Raw genomic sequence first — 17967 nt, 5'->3', positions numbered from 1 at the left:
AAAGTAGTTCATGCGATAGTCTGTATGCAACCATCACTGGAACCTCCACGGAGTACAGTGTAGGAGAAGGGGGTGTGGGGAGACCAAGGTAAGACTTCAAAGAAGAGTTGCAGCCAAGGATACTGCCTAGCCTGGCGTCAGAGTTTCATCCTCATGTAACCCAGTGGGGTCAGGACTGTTATTATTTCCATTTTATGGATGAGGAAACTGAGGTTCAAAGAAATTAGGTGACTCATCTAGGCTCACACACCTAGTAAGTGGTGGGTCAGGTTTGTAACAAGTCTGCCTGACTCCAGAGCCCATACTGGGGCCCCTGACACTCTGCTCCCTTTGATGTTTCAGCCCTAAAGCCGACTGGGTTTTTACCAAGTGAACGGAGTCTGGATGGGCCTTCTAGATGGAGGGACCAGTATAAGCAAAGGCACAGGGAGGGAGGCCTGGAAGAGTTCAGTTTGTTAGGGAGCTACAGATGCAGATGGCTGAGTAGGTCTGGTCATGGGGTCAGGGAAATGGTGAGGTGGCAGGCTGGAGAGCAGGCAAGGGGTGAAGCAGGAAGGTGGGTTTTGTCTTGCTCTGCTGAGATGTTTGGCTCTCACCCTGAAGATGCTCAGGGAGCTGCTGAAGGGTTTGAAACAGGAACAGAACCTGACCAAGTGTGCATTTCTGGTGGAAAGATCTCTCTGGCAGCAGCTCCAGAGAGAGGCTGGTGGACTGGAGGGAGCAAGCAGGAAGGGCATTTCTGAGGAGGTTTTGAGAGTTAAATGAGAGGGGAGGCTGGACAGGAGGCAGCGACTGGGGTTATTGCGGAGGCAGTGCTCGGTGACTGGCTGGCTCCTTGAGGTGAGGGAAAGGGGGCAGAGGAGGTGACTCCAGGGGTGTGGCGTGAGAGTCTGGGTACAGATGGTTCTGTTCACTGAGGCTGGGGGTGCCAGGGAGGTGAAGGCGGAAGGTAAACTGACCACATGTCAGGTCTCTGCAAGACAGTCAGGGGAAGAGTGTAATTGGCAGTTGAATACAGGTCTGGAAAGCAGCTGGAGGTTCACGACAGAGGGATAGCTTGATGGGTCATTGGGATGTAGATATTGGTTGATCTGTGGGTGTGTTGAGGTCCTTGAAAACGGGAGGAGTGTGCAGATCAGAATCTGGGGAAATTTCAGGGGCATTCAGAGAGAGATGTGTCTGCACAGACTGAAGATGGGAGAGACCATGGGCAAGATAAGGTCCAATAAGTGACAGTTAGCTGTAGCCACAGAGTTGGTGGTGGCCTTGGGCATGATGCCTAGGTGGGCTATGTGTGGGAGGGGGAATGAGACTGTGGTAGATTAGAGGGTGAGTGGAAGTGAGGAAGTGGACATTGCCAGGCTAGACTTTCCTACTGGGAACCTAGACTGTGAGGGGAAGGAGGGAGAGTGCCATTATTAAGAGCAAATGTAGATCTAACTGTGGTTGAATTTGTGCACATTTTTGAGACTGATTTCACATTGTTAAATTCACACATCCAAAAAAGAACAAAAAACACTTTTGTTAGGCAACGAGTTCTTTTTTTTTTTTTTGGTTTGAAAAAATGTAGTTACTTGGCACAATTCTTCAAAATGGGGGAGCCTTTGGAGGACAGACTCCATGAGACACGGCTGGGCTGTGAGCTTCTGGGGCAGGGACTGCTCTGTGGTTGTCCTGGGCTCCTGGGTATGGTGTGTGCAGAGCAAGCAGGCGTTGTTGAGAAATCCTTTGCAAGTTCGCTTTTCCATGACTTTTATGCCTCCTCCCCAGCATCCTTCTCTATCCTCCAGACTGATTACTAGGGTTGCAGTCCCTGAGGCCTGAGCTCAGCCATCCAGACACAAAGGCTCACCTGGGGGGTGACTTTAAGGGTGTGCTGGGCAAAGACTTGGTGGAAAATATGCTTTAACTGTCCCATCTCAGCTTAAGGTAGATAAGGGGGAGATGATCACCCTTACCACCTATGTGAAAATGCCCCTATTTCTGCTGCGGTTTGGCTTGGGCTACCTCGGGTGGTGGGTGTTATCCCCAGGGCAGTGGGCTGGAAGGACGCTGGAAAAGCACATCCTGAGCCCGCCCCACGAGAGGCACCTTCATCTAATTTTCACAGGGACTCTGTGTTGTTTGTGACTTGCTCAAGGGAATGCTGGGGACTCGGAAGTCCACATTCTTTCCACCACACCACATAGGCTTCCAGGGGCTTCCTGAGGGCTCAGGGGGTTATTGAAACCAAGGAAATGACTAGCCTATCTGTCCCATTCTCTTGTCTTATTATAGGGTATATAATAAGGTATATTCACCAGAGGGTGTATATGTGTGTGGGGAGGTTCCTTAATGAGGGGTGGTCAGGCATATTTCTGGGGGTTAACCTCCAATGACAAATCTGGCATTCCTACCATGCTATGGTTTACCTACTGGATTAATTGATATTTCCTGCCTAACAGATAAACCCTTGATTCTCAGTGTCTTCACATACTTCAGGTTTATTTCTCACATATGTGAAGTCCAAGTGTTCCTGGTCATAGACTGCTTTCCTCCAAGTGGGCATCAGGCAGCCCAGCTCCCTCCTTCTCATGGCTTTGCCGTCTTGCACATGTATTTTCCGTGGCTGCTATGCTCTGGCGGAAGTGGAAAGAGCCTGGAGGATTGCCATGGGAGGTTCTCATGGGTTGGTCCTAGAAGTTGCGTGCGTCACTTCTGCTCACATTCCATTACCTGGAACTGGTCACGTGGGCTCACACAGCTGCAAGAAAGGGCCCAGGAGGAAGGAGCAATGTGCCTGGTGATCAGCTGGCCTGCCTCTGCCATACCCACCCGGGCTAGAAAGTCACCCACCCCTCAGCTGACTTTTTATTGGTATATTCACCACAGTTATCCACTATTGCATCGAGATCTCATTGTGCCAGATCCTGGCATTTTGGAGTTTGATGAAAGAGAGTATCATGAACCAAAGGGTCTAGAGCAGAGGCCACGTCCCTGATGTGGTGTGCGAGGCAGCACTTGGATCCCTCCATCCACTTTGTGTGGGAGCTGTATGGGATGGTGGTTACAGATGTGGGCTCTGAACTCTGGCTCTAGGATGTCAAGTCACAAGTTCATTACTTCTGGCCATGTGCCCTTGCCAAGTTGCCAACTTTTCTAATTCTTTGAGAAGTGGGGATACCATTATCATTAGATAACAGTATCTAAGGATGCCTTGGTTTGTTACAATGATTAACTTCTTTAATACATAGAAAGCTTTTTACCTTGCTGCTCAAGACTTCATAGATGCTTGTTAAATGTCAAGGATTATTATGTTCCCAAGGTCTGAGCATTCATTCATTCATTTAGCACATACTGTATAGAGAGGGCCTTGTGCTAGGAACTGGGAGTAGGGAAGTGAAAAATTAATTTCAGCACAGGACTTACTGTAATCGAGGTAAGTACAGATACTGTGGGAGAGATCCAACGCATTTTGGAAAGGGGTTGGCGACAGGGAGGCGGAGAGTGTCTAGAGGAGAAGAGCTTTGAAGGAAGACTAGGAGTTAGTGGGGTAAAAGGATTTGTTCACATCCATGTGCTGTGCTTAAGAACAGTAAGTATGGTGGCGCAGTGGTTGAGGGTCCACCTGCCGATGCAGGGGACGCGGGTTCGTGCCCCGGTCCGGGAAGATCCCACACGCCGCGGAGCGCCTGGGCCGTGGGCCATGGCCGCTGAGCCTGCGCGTCCGGAGCCTGCGCTCCGCAGCGGGAGAGGCCACAACAGTGAGAGGCCTGCGTATCACAACAAAAAAAAAAGAACAGTAAGTGTGGTATATGATATGTCAGACTCACTGTTTTTTCAAACGGGCAAGCTTCTTTGCCTCGCAGCAGGATTCTCCTAACGTGGACAGGATTCATACCCAGTGTCCCTGAAATTGATGTTAGTCAATGAAAAATATGCGAAGCTCTGATTTTGAGAGACAGAAGTCTTATCTAATGACACGGCCATTGTTTCTCCTCGTTGGAGTCTGATGGCATGTGCAACAGATCTGGGCTGATCTGGACCTGCCCTTGGGGAGTTTTTAGGGAATCTGTACACTGCAGGGAAGAATGCTCCCTGCTTTCAAGGAACTGCAGTCTGCTGGCTGCACTGTCTAGGGACTGTCAGAACACAGGAGTGTTCTCCCCAGGCAAGGGATGGTAGGCGCTGAAAGCTAAGAGCAGGGAGCCCCTACCCAACCTTCCCTGTGATGTTGAAGCAGATTTTACAGGTGCTGAGTGAGGGAGGGGCGGCATTGGTGGTGGTGGCCTGGGGAAGGCAGAATAAGAGATGAAAATTGGAATTTGGCAGGGCTGAGCTTCCAAAGGTTTCCTGGAGCCAAATGAGATTTGGAAGGAAGACTGAGAGGAGCCCAGATGACTTACAAAAAAAACAAAAACAAAAATAAAAACCAAGAAATTATGCCATTGAGCCAAATAAAAAAACAGCAGGATTCTTTCACTATTTATTTTATTACACTTTAACTCAGAAGTATTTTAGATAATTTGCTTCATTGTTAATTAGGCCAAAATTCTGTCCTCTGGCCTTGGACAGCTCCTACTGTAAGGTGGCGATGGTTTGTTTTTTTAACGCATTTTATTATATTATTTTTATTGTGGGAAAATATGCATGACAAAATTTACTATTATGACCGTTTTTAAATGTTCGGATTCAGTGGCATTAAGTATATTCACATGGTTGTGCAATCATCACCACCATTGATCTCCAGAACTTTTTCATCATCCCAAATTGAAAATCTGTACCCATTAAACAATAACTCCCATTTCCCTCTTCCCCCAGCCCCTGTCCTTCTGTCTTTATGAATTTCTACTTTCTGTCTCTATGAATTTGCTTATTCTAGGTATCTCTCCCATTAGTTTTGAGATAGGGTGGCCTCCTGGAAATTGGAATTTGGAGTTCACAGTACTCCCAGGCAGCCAGTGGGTCATGAAGGTGATTTAGGGCATATGCAGAAGAGGCTGCTGAGTTTTTAGTGGTGAGATGGGCTTGGTGTGTGCGCTGAGATGTATGTTATTTTGTCAGGTCCTGGCCTATAACCAGGTAGGCAGGTGTCCTTCTTGTGGGGTTGACTGGCAGGGGGTCTGTTGGCATAGCTGAGATCATGTCAGAGGTATTATCTTCCCCACTTTCAAGTCTGTGGTCTAGTGAGCAGAGGTGTGGCAGGAATGCAGTCTTGGGGACCTCGTCCCTCACCTGTTGGAATGTAAGCCCGTTCATTAGATTAGCAGTGTCAGGGCTTCTTACAGGATGGCCCTTTCTTTTCTGGAGAAGAATGGCATTGCTAGTGTGGCTGGAGCCGTACAGGCCTGAGGAAGAGAAGATACATGAGACCAAGATAGTCTAGTCAGGGAGAGAAGACTCCAGGGCTTGGAACGTATAGAGGAGGGAGTTATAAAAGCTGTGTGTGCTTCCAGTAGAAAATCTGGAAATAAAGAAAAGTATAAAGCTAAACATAAATCATCTGAAATACCATCACACACATGACCACTGTTCACTTTTGGCTTGTTTCCTTTCTCCTTTAGATATTACTCTAAGGAGTTGGAATCATATCGAGTACTTGAATTTGTATCCTGCTCTTTCCACCCTGATTTAGGGCATAAGCATTTTCCAGAAGGATTAAATGTCTTTATAAATATTATTTTAAAGGACTGTCTAATCCTTTATTGTTTGGTTGCACCGTAACTTATGAAGCCACACCCTGTTGTTGACGTTTGCAGGCTCTAGGAGCCTGAAAGAACTTCAGGGACTACAGAACTTAACCCATTTAATTGACACGGCGGCTTCAGAAAAAGCAGGTCGTATTATTTCCGTCTCCATGGCTCGTATCAATCGGTGATGAAGAGCATGGATTTTGAAGTGAGATGGAACTGGGCTCATTTTACAGCATGTCCACTCGGTACCTTGGCAAATGGAGGGGGTTGCTTGCCCCTCTGAATCTGCCTTCTCTTCAGTCAAATAAGGATGGTTGAATGAGATCACGGATGTAAAGGACCTGGGACAGGGTCTGGCACCCGTGAGCAGCTGAGCAGTGTGGTTGTCGCTGTTCAGATGAGGCTCAGTCTCCTCATGCCCAGGCCCGAGTTCTGCCCACCTCAAAGGCTTTGCTTCTCCTAGAGGGTTCTTAAAGACAGGCTTAGCAGTACAAGCAGAGATGTGGGACACTGGCCAGAAATCATTGTGGAAAAATTAAAAAATTTGTACGTGTGTGTTTGTGTACACACATGCATACAAGCATGCATATATGCAATACATATACACACATAGACATACATTTATACACATACTCATATATATGCATACATGTGCTCACGCACATGTGAGCACACGCACACACACGTAGCAGCCACACATGGCAAATTTATACTTGCTTAAGGAAAGTGAGATGAGCAAGTTCTGGAATTACCCGCTACCCCCAAAGTCCTTGCTTCTTACAGAGTCGAAACAGAGAGAGAGAGAGAGAGAGAGAGAGAAGCACCCTACCGCATAGACTTCTTGTGAGGACCCCATAGGATGATGTGAAAGAGCCTGGCTGCCGTGGGCCCCTGGTGATGTTGGCCTCCTTCCTGGCACTGTGACTGGTCAGCACATGGGCCTCTGACTCACGGGTTTGAGGCGGAGGGGTCGATCTCAGGTCATCCTGGGATCTGTTACTGGGAGTGATTCCACAAGGAAATGGACCGAGGTGAGGAGGTGGGAATGTGTGAGGTCATTTCAAGCCAGAGCAGTGGAGTCAAGTCGCTATCGAAAAGGAGTGAGGGGAGGGCTGGGGATGGAAGAGCAAGACCACATGGCCTTGGCCTCTCACAGGGGGAGCAGCACAGAAGGCCAGGGCCTGCAGTGCCCCTGGAGTCTCTTTCCCGAGCTCCCCACCCTGGGCCAGTGTAGACGGAGGGCAGTGTCCAGGCCCTGCTGCAGGCTGGGCACTTGGGTGGACTTTCACAGTACATCTCTTGGGTGCGTTTTCATTAGCCTTTCCAGTTGGGGCACCAGATGGCATGTGTAAGTAGACTGCATGTGTGAGTTCAGCCTGCATGGAAGGGGCTTTGACTTCCTGTGGGTGATCTCAAGGGCTAAAACCAGGAGCGGGAAGGAGCCATTGGAGAGACAGCATTGATCTCCCTGGAGAGCAGCTAACAGGAATCATCTCACTGAGGCTCTCTTCCAGCCAGAGGAGGCAAGGGTGGGGCAGGCTGCCCCAGGAAGTGGTGCGTGCTCCACTCGGGGAGTTGACCAAGGCAAGGCTGGGACCCCTGGCTGGAAGGAGATTCAAAGTGGCCCTTTCTGTCCCTTCCCAACGCTGGGATTTGCCCCTTTAGGTTCAAGTTGGTGTCACGTGCCCTGGTAGATGGAAAGCCAGGCCTCCCTGGGCCAGATGAGAGGGTGATGTCTGCAGACATCACCTGTAAACCAAGTGTTCTCCCCATGCTGGGCCCTGCAGAGAGGCAGCGTGGGAGGCGTTTCCCACCGCCTTGGCCCTGGCTGCCTCCTGCCTCATCTCAGATGTCAGATCCAAGTAGCCATGACCCAGGGTCTTCCGAGTGCTAGGCACAGAACTGGGGGCTTTTAGTCTTTCCAACCACCTGCGGGTGCACGGGGTGAAGACCCGCATTTCACTGCTGTGGAAACTGGACCCTGCCCCATGGCCCTCTGGGGAGGTTAACCTGGGAAATGGTAAGTTTGAATGGGGGGCTTGGCAGTGGAAATGAGGAGAGGGTTTGGTTTTTAGATTGCATTTACCTTGAAACATGTCTGTGAGCCTTCAGGGTAGGAGGGTTGAGGGCTGTGCTTACCTCATGCTGCTTTGAGGGAAGGTTCTGCCCGGTGTCCCTCCCAGCCCTCCTTAAGTTTTTATAGAACTCCATTTTATCCACTGCCTGGTCACACTCTTTGATGCCATTTGGCAGGTAATGAGGCCCAGGAAAGGCAGAGGGTGGGAGTCCCACATGTGAGTGCATTGGCAGCTCTTGGGCCAAGGAGGCTCATCTCTCGTTTTGAGAGCTACTCAGGACCTCTGCATAAACCTTGAACTTGTCTCCCAGTTGTCATGGGCTAAGAGCCCATTACCAGTGCTGGGATCTGAGGCCCTGGGTTCTAATTTGTAACAGCCAGAGGCAGGGAAAGGGAATTGCTTTGTGACTCATAAAGTCACATAGGCAGAACCACAAATAAGGGACTCCAGTTGGCAAAGACCAAATTGCTTTAAGGCTATTCTTAGAAACTAAAGCATCACGTCTTGTTTCTTCCCGGAAAATGCAGAAACCTTTCATATTTCTGAGTAGTTGGTTTTATATTTCATATCAAACTCCAAAAAGGCAACAGCTGGGTGGTGATTGACAAGGAAGGCTAACGAGAACTATTACCCAGGATCCTCTGATTTAACTAATCCTTGACCTTCTTCTTTTAGGGAAAGAGAGCGGTATCCAGCAAAATACTGCACTCCAGTTTCTGGAAGCTAGGACTCAGACTCAGGGGAACCCTTCTAAATCAGGCTTTCTAGTTCACTCACAGAACTACCTTGTTCCATGGATGTTTTCAGTTCATTACCCAAATTTCCTCATATGAGGTTCCCCACTTTTCATATGAGGAACTTAAAACTCGGAAGTGGAGTTGTCCAAGGCTACACAGTTAGGAAGTGGATTTGAAACCAGATCTTCTGTGTAGAAAGCCCATGGCCTCTAATTGTAAAGTATATATAATTGCTTGACCTGGGAAGCTAGTATCAGTGGTCATAATTATGTTCCTTCTTCTCTTCCTTTTGGTCTGATGACGTTTGAGCCATCTGACAAATAGTCATGAGTGCTGGTCATCATGGAGTCACTAGGTGCTAAATACATTACCCACATGATTGAATTTATTCCTTGCCCCCCTGTGACTCGAGTATTGGTATCCCCACTGATCAGATGAGAAGACAGGCTGAGACAGACTAGATAAAATGCCGAGGGTCACTCGGCTAGCGAGTGCGTGAGACCAGACTCACACCCAGGTTTGCCACACTCCGAATATCTGGATGCTTTTCTGGGAGGAGACCTACTCCGCATGGGTGTCAGAGTTATTTCTCAGGTCTCTGACTTCAATTGGAAAGCGGTTTTAAAGGTTGAGACTAAACCCTTTAGACGGCAGGGAGGCAGGGCCGAGCCTGGCACGGGCTGCGCGGGCACAGTCCCAGGCAGGGCTTATCTTCTTCTGTCCAGCCATCTCCCTCCACCTTCCCGTATCTCACTCCAGATAAGAGCTAGTTCCTGGAGCTCTCACACCCACCCAGGGCCCTCAGCACCACTTTGTCTCTTTCCCTTGGGGCCCTAAAATTAAGTTGTTCATTTTTCTTTTGTGGGAGGAGGGGAGGCGGCTGGGAGGTTGGGAGGAGTCAGGTTCTTCCAGTTTATAAATTATTCTTTGGGAGTCGGGTCTGGCTTGATAAAACAGTTCACCATTTTAGACAAGGCGGAGTTGGCGACTTGGAGAATTGATTTACAAAATTCTTTTTTCAAACTAGTGCCTCCCCAGCTTCAAATCTGCCCCAGGTGATGGCTTCAGTATACATCACATCACGCTGGTGCTCCTAGGGCCAGGCTCTGCCATCACTCAGGAATCTCTCACTCCACAGCAACTCTGCAAGCTCTCATACAAAAGAAGCAGCTGAGGCTCAGAGCTTACATGGCTTGTGTGAAGCCAGGTGGGCAGTGAGGGGCCAAGCTGAGCTTTGGACCCAGGTTTCAAGAGGCCCAAAGCCTGTGGTTTTTCTCTGCACCACCTGCCCATCGTCAGGAAGGACTGGAGGATTCCAGTGGAACTCAAGTAGCTTTGCAGTTGTCAATCAGCTACTGCAGCCCTTGTTCAATCCCGGACATACAAGTGGTTCCAAAGATAGATAAAGACAGAGGATGTTAATATGCTCTGAAAAGCGAACGAGTCTTGTTCTCTGTTTATGCTCTCTGGGTGGTGAGTCTTGCACATGGGGAAAGTTGAGACTTTCCCCATGTGCAAGAGGCAAAGTTTATGTGAGTGATGCCAACGTGAGTACTGCAGACATTAAAGGAGCCGACTGATCACGCTACAGGGAATCCATGTCTTTTGGTGCCAGCTTTCCAAGTTGGTTGAATTTGTTGAGTTGAGGGGACTAGAGGACGGAGTCCCGTCTGCAGAGTGGAGCTTGGCTGGGCCTGGAGCAGGGAATGTACTGTTCTCCCTTTGGCCGAGCCTGGTGCCAGGCCCGTTGGAAGCTTTTGGGGGAAGAGATGGGAGGGAAGGGTCCTACGCTGTAGCCCGTGCCGCTGCACCCATCAGTATCTGGCTGCCTGGAGAGCTTGTCGGCCCCCAGCAGGCGGCCCCTCACAGGTGGTGTCCAGCCAGGCCACATAACGTGAATGTGTGTGCTTTTCTTTCTCCTGCTCTCCAAGCTTCTTTCCTCATTGTGCTGGGCAGCCCCTCAGCTGCCTCCTTCTCCAGTCCACCCCGGCCATCTTCCCAAAGACTTGTCTCACCCCGCTGCTCTGTCTCCTGAGCCCCACGGCCCTCTGGAGAAGCCGGGTCCCCCCTACAGTCTGCCCCAGACACCCCACCACACCTGGTCACCAGTCCTGAACTCCCGACACCTTGAACTTGCTGTCATTCTGCAGCTGTGCTGGCTTTTTCCAGACTCATGCCTTCATATGGTCCATTCCCCAGTCTTCTAGTGAAAACCACCTTGTTCCTAAAATTGTATCGTTTTGGCATTTCCCTCTTGTGGCTCCTTTGGACTCCTCCAGGCTCTGTTTAACACATTCTTTGGGCTTCCGTGTGCTGTGTTCATTTTTTACAAGTGCTGGCCTGGCTGTCTTGTAATCAACTATTTACGGGCCTGCCTTCCTCACTAGGCTCCGTCTCTGTATCCCCAACATCTAGGGTGATGCGTGGCCCTTGCTAAGGCACCAGTAGTTATTGCTGAATGAATGAGTAAAAGATTAAGGAAGAAGATAAACACCATTCTCTGCTTTCAGTTTTATAAAGCCAGCCCGCAATCCAAATGCACCCACAGTGGCATTTCGGTCTGGAGAGTGGGAAGCTGCCCAGCCCGAGGGCTTTGTCTCTGTTTGCTGACCTCCCCCTGCCAGGCCTCTGTGTGGGGGAGCTTGGTATGCGTTTACAGACCCCCTCAAGCCCTCCTGGCAGCTGGGCCAGCCCCAGCTCCTTCACACTTATCTTCTTGCACTAGCTTTAGATTCTGGAAAAATAGCTAGTGCTTTGGAAAATCAGCTCTAATTTATTTTTGTTCCTTTGAAACTTAAATGACTTTCCTAAGAAAATGCCTGAGGTTAGAGTGGTGCAGAGAAGAAAGGACGATGGCCAAAACCCAGGCAAGCTATTTTTGTGATGTGAATGAACCTCCATCGCGTTTTTCCTTCCTTCAGACTAAGCACTTGTTCCAAATAGCTCCCGGCTTGGGCTTACAAAGCACAGGCTCCTTTTGTACATCAGGAGGAGACCCACGTGTCTCTCTCTCTTTCTGTATGTCTGACTGAGGTGGATGCTGTGCTTCTAGCAGATACTAGGAATGGAGAGGAATTTTGAGAAGTTGCCGTTTGCTGTCTGTAGAAGGGAAAGACCCGCCTTCTGGTAACTAACGAAGGAAGACTTAAAAGTGTGGTGTCTAAGGATAGGTGGGATGGTGGTCATGAGGCATGTGCTTTGCATTTTGGGGGCTGTGCACTCATGTCATGTGATTAGTTTACGTTAACATTAGTCAACCAATTTATGGCACCAAGAATTACAGGTTTCCAACAGTGCTAAATCTAGTGTGCTTTTCTGGGTTTTGTTTGTTTTCCTTTTGCTAGTTACTACTTCCAGAACCACTGCTCATAGCAAGATTGACCAGGTAATATTGACATTAGCCAGGATATATCTTTGGCAATGTGTAGTTCTTTTCAGCCAGCCAGGGGAGTGGAGTGTTGGGGAGAGAGATTGCCAGCAAGGCAGCATTGCCAGGTTAGAAGGTATGATTATACCTCTCCTATGCATTATGTATGTTTAGTATTAAGTGTTATGTTTAGTATGTTAGTGTCTTAAAGGAATTGTATTTTTACCTCTCCACACCTTCTCCCCACTCTACCCTCATCCAGGAAGCTCACCTCTGCCTCTGCCTCCCTTTGCAGGTGTGACGTTTCTCCAGGTACTTCATGGTGTTCTCCTCCATCCTCTCCACACCACTGCTCTACGTGGCTCCTGAAACATGGGGGAAAACGAGGACGAGAAGCAGGCCCAGGCTGGGCAGGTTTTCGAGAACTTTGTCCAGGCTTCCACGTGCAAAGGCACCCTCCAGGCCTTCAACATCCTCACACGGCACCTGGATCTAGACCCTCTGGACCACAGAAACTTTTATTCCAAGCTCAAGTCCAAGGTGACCACCTGGAAGGCCAAGGCCCTGTGGTACAAACTGGACAAGCGTGGGTCCCACAAAGAGTATAAGCGAGGGAAGTCTTGTATGAACACCAAGGTAAGGGAAACTCCAGCATGGATGCTTCTTACCCTGTGGGCCATGTGGGTTGGCTTGTTGGGAGGTTAGGAAACTGTTGCCATTGTAAGGTTCTTAGTGGGTGTGGATGTGTTTTATTGTTTGGCTCAGCTGAAGGTTGCCTTTGTCTGTGTATGAACAGCTTATCCCGGTTGGGGGCTTCTGTCTTATCATTATGGCCTCAGCAGCTCTTCTTGTGTCCTTCCCAAGGCGGAGAAGATGAAGGCATGCTTGATGTCATCCTGTTTCTACTATTACTACTACCACTACTTCTTCTAGTAGCTCCTGTTTACCAGGTAGCTTCTTTGGGCCAGGCGCATTCTGTACGTGGTCTTGGTGAACAGCACAGTAGTCCTTTGGATCATTTAAGAGATATGAAATCTGAGAAGGCAGTTACCTTGCCCAAAGTTACGTAATAAGAAGGCAACCTCGATCTCTCTGATTCTAGGGCTTAGGCCCTAAATTCCCTAGAGAGGCATAATTAGAGTTGTGTCGCCCTGGGAGCAAACATTTTAGAAAGCTCCCTGACTTTAGTTGGGTAAGAAATAGGTCTTTGGGGCTTCCCTGGGGGCGCAGTGTTTGAGCGTCTGCCTGCCGATGCGGGGGACGCGGCTTCGTGCCCCGGTCCGGGAAGATCCCACATGCTGCGGAGCGGCTGGGCCCGTGAGTCATGGCCTCTGAGCCTGCGCGTCCAGAGCCTGTGCTCCGCAACGGGAGAGGCCACAACAGTGAGAGGGCCAGGTAACGCAAAAAAAAATAAAAATAAAACAAAAATAGGTCTTTGGTCTTTACTGTCTTTTCTTCCCTCTCTCTCTCTTCCTCTTCACATCTCCACATTCTCCACCTCCCCATCCCCTTCCTCTGCTCAGGATCCCACTCACAGCTAACCCTCCACAAGCTGGTCACTTTCCCCACTGAGTGGCCGTAGGCGACATCGGTGAACATGGGGCTGCCCAGCGCAACACATCTCTGATAGCTCTGCATCACCCATCCCCAAATGGGCAGCCAGAAGTCAAGAGTTCCCTGGGGGCTGTCAGCCCTGGGCACTGTTCCAGGCTGCATGTTTAGGTTAAAAGCAGCGAGCGAGCTGTATTTAGACCTCACAGGAGGTAGCTCAGCCAGAGCCCTTGGAATTCTAGTCAGTGCCAATCCTAGACAAGAGGATTGAACTCTCCATAGAGATCAGGACTGTTGTGTTTTTGTTTTGGTGATGTGGAGCCGTTGAGTCCACCGTGGGATACGCCGCTTTCCCTTGCCCCGGGGGAGACAGCTGCCAGGCTCCTCTGAGCCTGGGACGCACAGACCGTTTGGAGCACAGGCAGGCATTCCATCAGGCTGAAGCAGCCCAGTCGCCTTAGCCCAGAGCATATTAGCCATCCAGGAGGGGCCTGCCTATAACCTGCCAAGCTTCGGCCTTACACAGGGGAGAGGGAAGCGTTAAAGAATAAAGGGGGGTGGGAGGTGGGGCCAGTATCCTAAGTGCCACCCCTGCCCAGTACCTCCTTTCCTAGTTGTTGTAACTTCACGGTTCATGGTTCACTGGGCAGCTCTTCAGAGTTCCAGGAGGGGGAAGCTTTTAACTTTCAAAGCTTCACCCTTTTCAGTAATTGTATATGGTGGTTTTCTTTTAAAATGACCCATAGAAGTCAGGCGGCTGGGGTGCAATACGTTTTCTCAAGGAAGATTTTCAGAGCTCTTGTTGTATCAGAAAATGCATTGCCCCATACACCCAACAGTTTCTAGCTGCTGAGGGACTCTCTTGGTGATCTGAAGACAGACCTTCGGAGGGAGTCGGCCAGTGGAGGGATGGAATGGAGAGTTGACCACCATGAAGATGTCCTTTCAAAAACCACTAGCCGGTTGCCTGGTCTGTCTGGCCAGCCCCTATTTTATAAGCTATGATGGCTTGGAGTGGAAGAGTCCTTACATCCTGTGTTTGGCAGGTCATCGTTGATGCCTAAGATATAAAGGAAAAGGACTGTCTTTAGTTAGTGATGCTGGGTAAGAGTGGTTCTTGCCCAGGAATTTATACACCTTTCTCAGGAGGAGGAACAAAGACGTTTGAAATGTGGTAACCCATCCCATAAAAACTACTTGGATCCTAAAGTGTAGAAGATACATTTGAAAATGCACTCTACGGATGGTTGTGACTGTGTTAGGCTACCTTATCCTCATGTTTCAGAAACTCAAACTAACCTAAACAAAACAGGGAAATGAGGGAAATGATTAACTCATATAAACAGGAAGGTCCAGACACTCACAGTCTTTCCCATCCTCTCTCCTTCCATCTCTCTTAGATGTTTTGCTCTGTTTTGGCTTCATTCTTCCCTCCTGCAAACAGATTTTCTTCCTGATGCTAGCCTCTCGTTCCTATCTTTGTAGCTCTGTGACCCAAAAGACCAGAATCTTTCTCTTCCTGCTTGGTATGGAAAAAAATCTCAGGGAAGGATTTCAACTGGCTCACCCCTGGGCCAGTTATTGTGGCCAAAGCCAGAGGAGCTGACCACTGTCTTTGGCAGCCCTTTTAAACATCACGTGATTGACATGAGGGAGGAAAAGGTCCCCAGGGATGTGGAGGTGGGAGATAGACAAACAGCAGGTGTCCTCTACCTGACAGGTGACTGCTTGTTTGGAACAGGCCTCACCATGTTGGAGTCACGTGGCTGTGTAGTGCTCACTCTAAGAGCCTGGCGCTCCTGGTTGTGAGTCAAGCAAAACAGAACGTGGTCCTCCCTCTTTTCCGACATGAACAGACACTGTCTTGCTCACCCACCTCACTTAGGTTTATCCTTTGGTGTACTAGTTTACGTCATCAAGCATTAGCCAAACGAGAAGTGCTGGGCATTACTGTGCACGTGGTTCATCATTAACGCTAAGCCGTGTAGCACAGGCATGTCAGGTACCAGACCTATAGCCAAGCTCCTGCTTAGCCACAGGTAGAATGGGAATGAATGAAATGCAGCCAGAACTCCCACCTTCGCCCTGATGTGGATGCCTCTCAGCACCATCTGGAGTGGATCTGGGCCTCAGCTATTCACAAACATTAATCAGCCCCTTCCAGGCGCTATGAGCCCTGTCTGCTCCCTCATGCCAGCAGGACCGTGTGTGTGTGTGTGTGTGTGTGTGTGTGTGTGTTAGTGGTGATGGCAGCGGGATACTGGTGACCGGGATCTATTTGGAGAAGATGACCTCTGGTACAGGTGCCAGGGGACAGGGAGGAGGACCTATAAGGTCCCTAGAGCAGTGGTCTAGGTGCCAGCTGCATAATCTAACTTGAGATCAGTGTTCATTATTGATTATTATGGATGAGGGTTTTGCCAGGCACTTAATAATTCTTTCCCTGGGTGTGATCTGTTTGCATAAGAAAGGAGTGAACCAACGAGCAAGCCAAAGATACTCTTTCAGGACTGATATTGGCTCTGAATTAGGGTAGTACCCGGATCAAATGCCACATCCAATTGTGTAATGTTCCTGGGGAAAACAGCCCTGAAGAAAATGCAATACATAATTTGGCCTGGGAATTACCATCATCACAAAGTCATGGAGACTGCTCATTTATTTTATATGTACCTTTAATGCTAGGAGAAACTTGAAAGAATGTTGTGTACAATCTTGCATTTGACAGATGACAACCAGGGGGCCCAGGAAGCTATCTGGTTGAAGCTAGCGGGAAGCATTGCCAAGATTCGGATTCTGTTTATTGGTTTCCTCATACAGTGTTTCGTTCATTCATTCATTAGGTATTTCAAATACCCTAATACCTTAGTAGGTATTTGACAGAGGAAATGGTTTGAAAGATTAATAAGAAGTGGTTCTCACTTGAGCTTTCTATAGAGAGGACAGAAGTGTCATCATTTCTGTATTTATTCAGTTAATCATTTATGAGGTGAATGATTATTGAGCAGCTACTATGTGCCAGGCACTTGTCTAGGCACAAGACAGCCACTTAGTAGCTCTGCAGCCTTAGGCAAGTTACCGAAATCCCTGATCCTCAGTAGACATCTCTGTAAAATGAGGATAATAATGGTACTTTCTTCATGGAGTTACTGTGAGGATTAAATAAGGTAATCTTTGTAAAGTGTTTAGAATGCTGCCTAGTACATAATAAGTGATCAGTAAATGTTTAGCCATTATTATCATTAATATCCTAAGTGCTATGAGAGAGTTGTATATACTGTTCTGCAGGAGTACAGAAGAGCGACTGGGGTAGTCTGGGAATGCTTCCTGCAAGAGGAGGTATGATTTGGGGCTTGACAGACGAGTAGGAGTTTGCCTTGCTTTACTGAAGGAACAGCTAGTAGGAGTTTGCCTTGCTTTACTGAAGGGAACATAAGGCAGAGAAACATATTCTGGTAAGAGTACGTTACTCATGGAATGGGAATGAAGGTACCTGTGGAGAGAGGGAAGCAGGGAGAGCGTGAGAACCAGAGAGAACAGAATGGATGAATGGCAGGAGACCAGAAAGGCCTCCTGGGGCCAGACTGTGAAGAGAGGGTCCCTCGGTCAAACAGAGGACGTGGAGGGTCACTGAGGATGAGCCCCCGATTCTCAATCCAGGGTTCTTTCTCCCACCCTCCAGGGGGTGGCTCAGTAATCACAGGTAACCAGTTCAGACCAGAAGGCATTTGTACATTATTGCCATAAAAACCTGCTTGCAGGAAATGACTCATGGGCTCCTGTCACCAGCAGCTATGGGGCCAGCCTATATAATGAAAACTCTTGCGTTATCCTGTGAGAAGGAAATGTCTGTGTTTTGTGAACATCCAGCAGGGTCATGCCACACCTTTTGCACTTGAACGTGACCTTTGCCTGCCTTTGTGTCTGCACTGGCTCCCCAGTGGTGGGTAACCCAGGCCCTGGTAATGCTTGCAGCCCAACTCATTACGTGGTTCCCGAGCTTCATGAGCAGAGCACAGCAGGAGCAAGGAGGGAGGGAGGGAGGGAGGGAGGGAGGGAGGGGTGAAGCTGGGAGGGAAGGCCGCTATCTCCCAGCCCAGATAAACCTATCTGACATTCCCCACCTCTGAAATCACCCACCAGGGCCCTCAAAGCCAGGCTGTGCTACACTGGCTGGGAAATGTCTAGCACTGCTTTGCCTAATACGGACAGTTGCAGGCATAACCGACAGAGTAGAGGATGGTCCCTGTGGTGTGACCTTCTGTACCAGTTGAACGAAAAGCTGCCATAGGACTTCCCTGGTGGTGCAGTGGTTAAGAATACACCTGCCGGTGGAGGGGACATGGGTTCGAACCCTGATCCGGGAAGATCCCACATACCACGGAGCAACTAAGCCCATGCGCCACAACTTCTGAGCCTGTGCTCTAGAGCCCATGAGCCACAACTACTGAAGCCCGCGTGCCGCAACTACTGAAGCCCACGTGCCTAGAGCCCATGCTCCGCAACAAGAGAAGCCACCTCAATGAGAGGCCCGTGCACCGCAACGAAGAGTAGCCCCTGCT

General features: G+C 49.1%; 1 protein-coding gene across 9 annotated transcripts in view; it reads left to right on the top strand.

Moving 5' to 3' along the window:
• Positions 1 to 17967, top strand: part of MICAL2 (microtubule associated monooxygenase, calponin and LIM domain containing 2) — a 223359-nt gene that overhangs the window by 38078 nt on the left and 167314 nt on the right. For all 9 annotated transcript variants that reach the window (XR_016393816.1, XR_016393817.1, XM_089915154.1 and 6 more), the window contains one exon: positions 12150 to 12490. Coding sequence is in view for 7 of the 9 variants with exons in the window: in XM_089915154.1 (XP_089771280.1) it covers positions 12227 to 12490 (264 nt within the window). In the remaining 2 variants the exon portion in view is untranslated. The remainder of the gene's footprint in view (positions 1 to 12149; positions 12491 to 17967) is intronic.

Source organism: Delphinapterus leucas, chromosome 7 (assembly GCF_059928025.1).
Source record: "Delphinapterus leucas isolate spDelLeu-1000000601 "Yukka" chromosome 7, BTC_Dleu_Yukka2, whole genome shotgun sequence".
Taxonomy (NCBI): Eukaryota; Metazoa; Chordata; class Mammalia; order Artiodactyla; family Monodontidae; genus Delphinapterus; species Delphinapterus leucas.
This window is presented reverse-complemented; position numbering and strand designations above follow the sequence as displayed.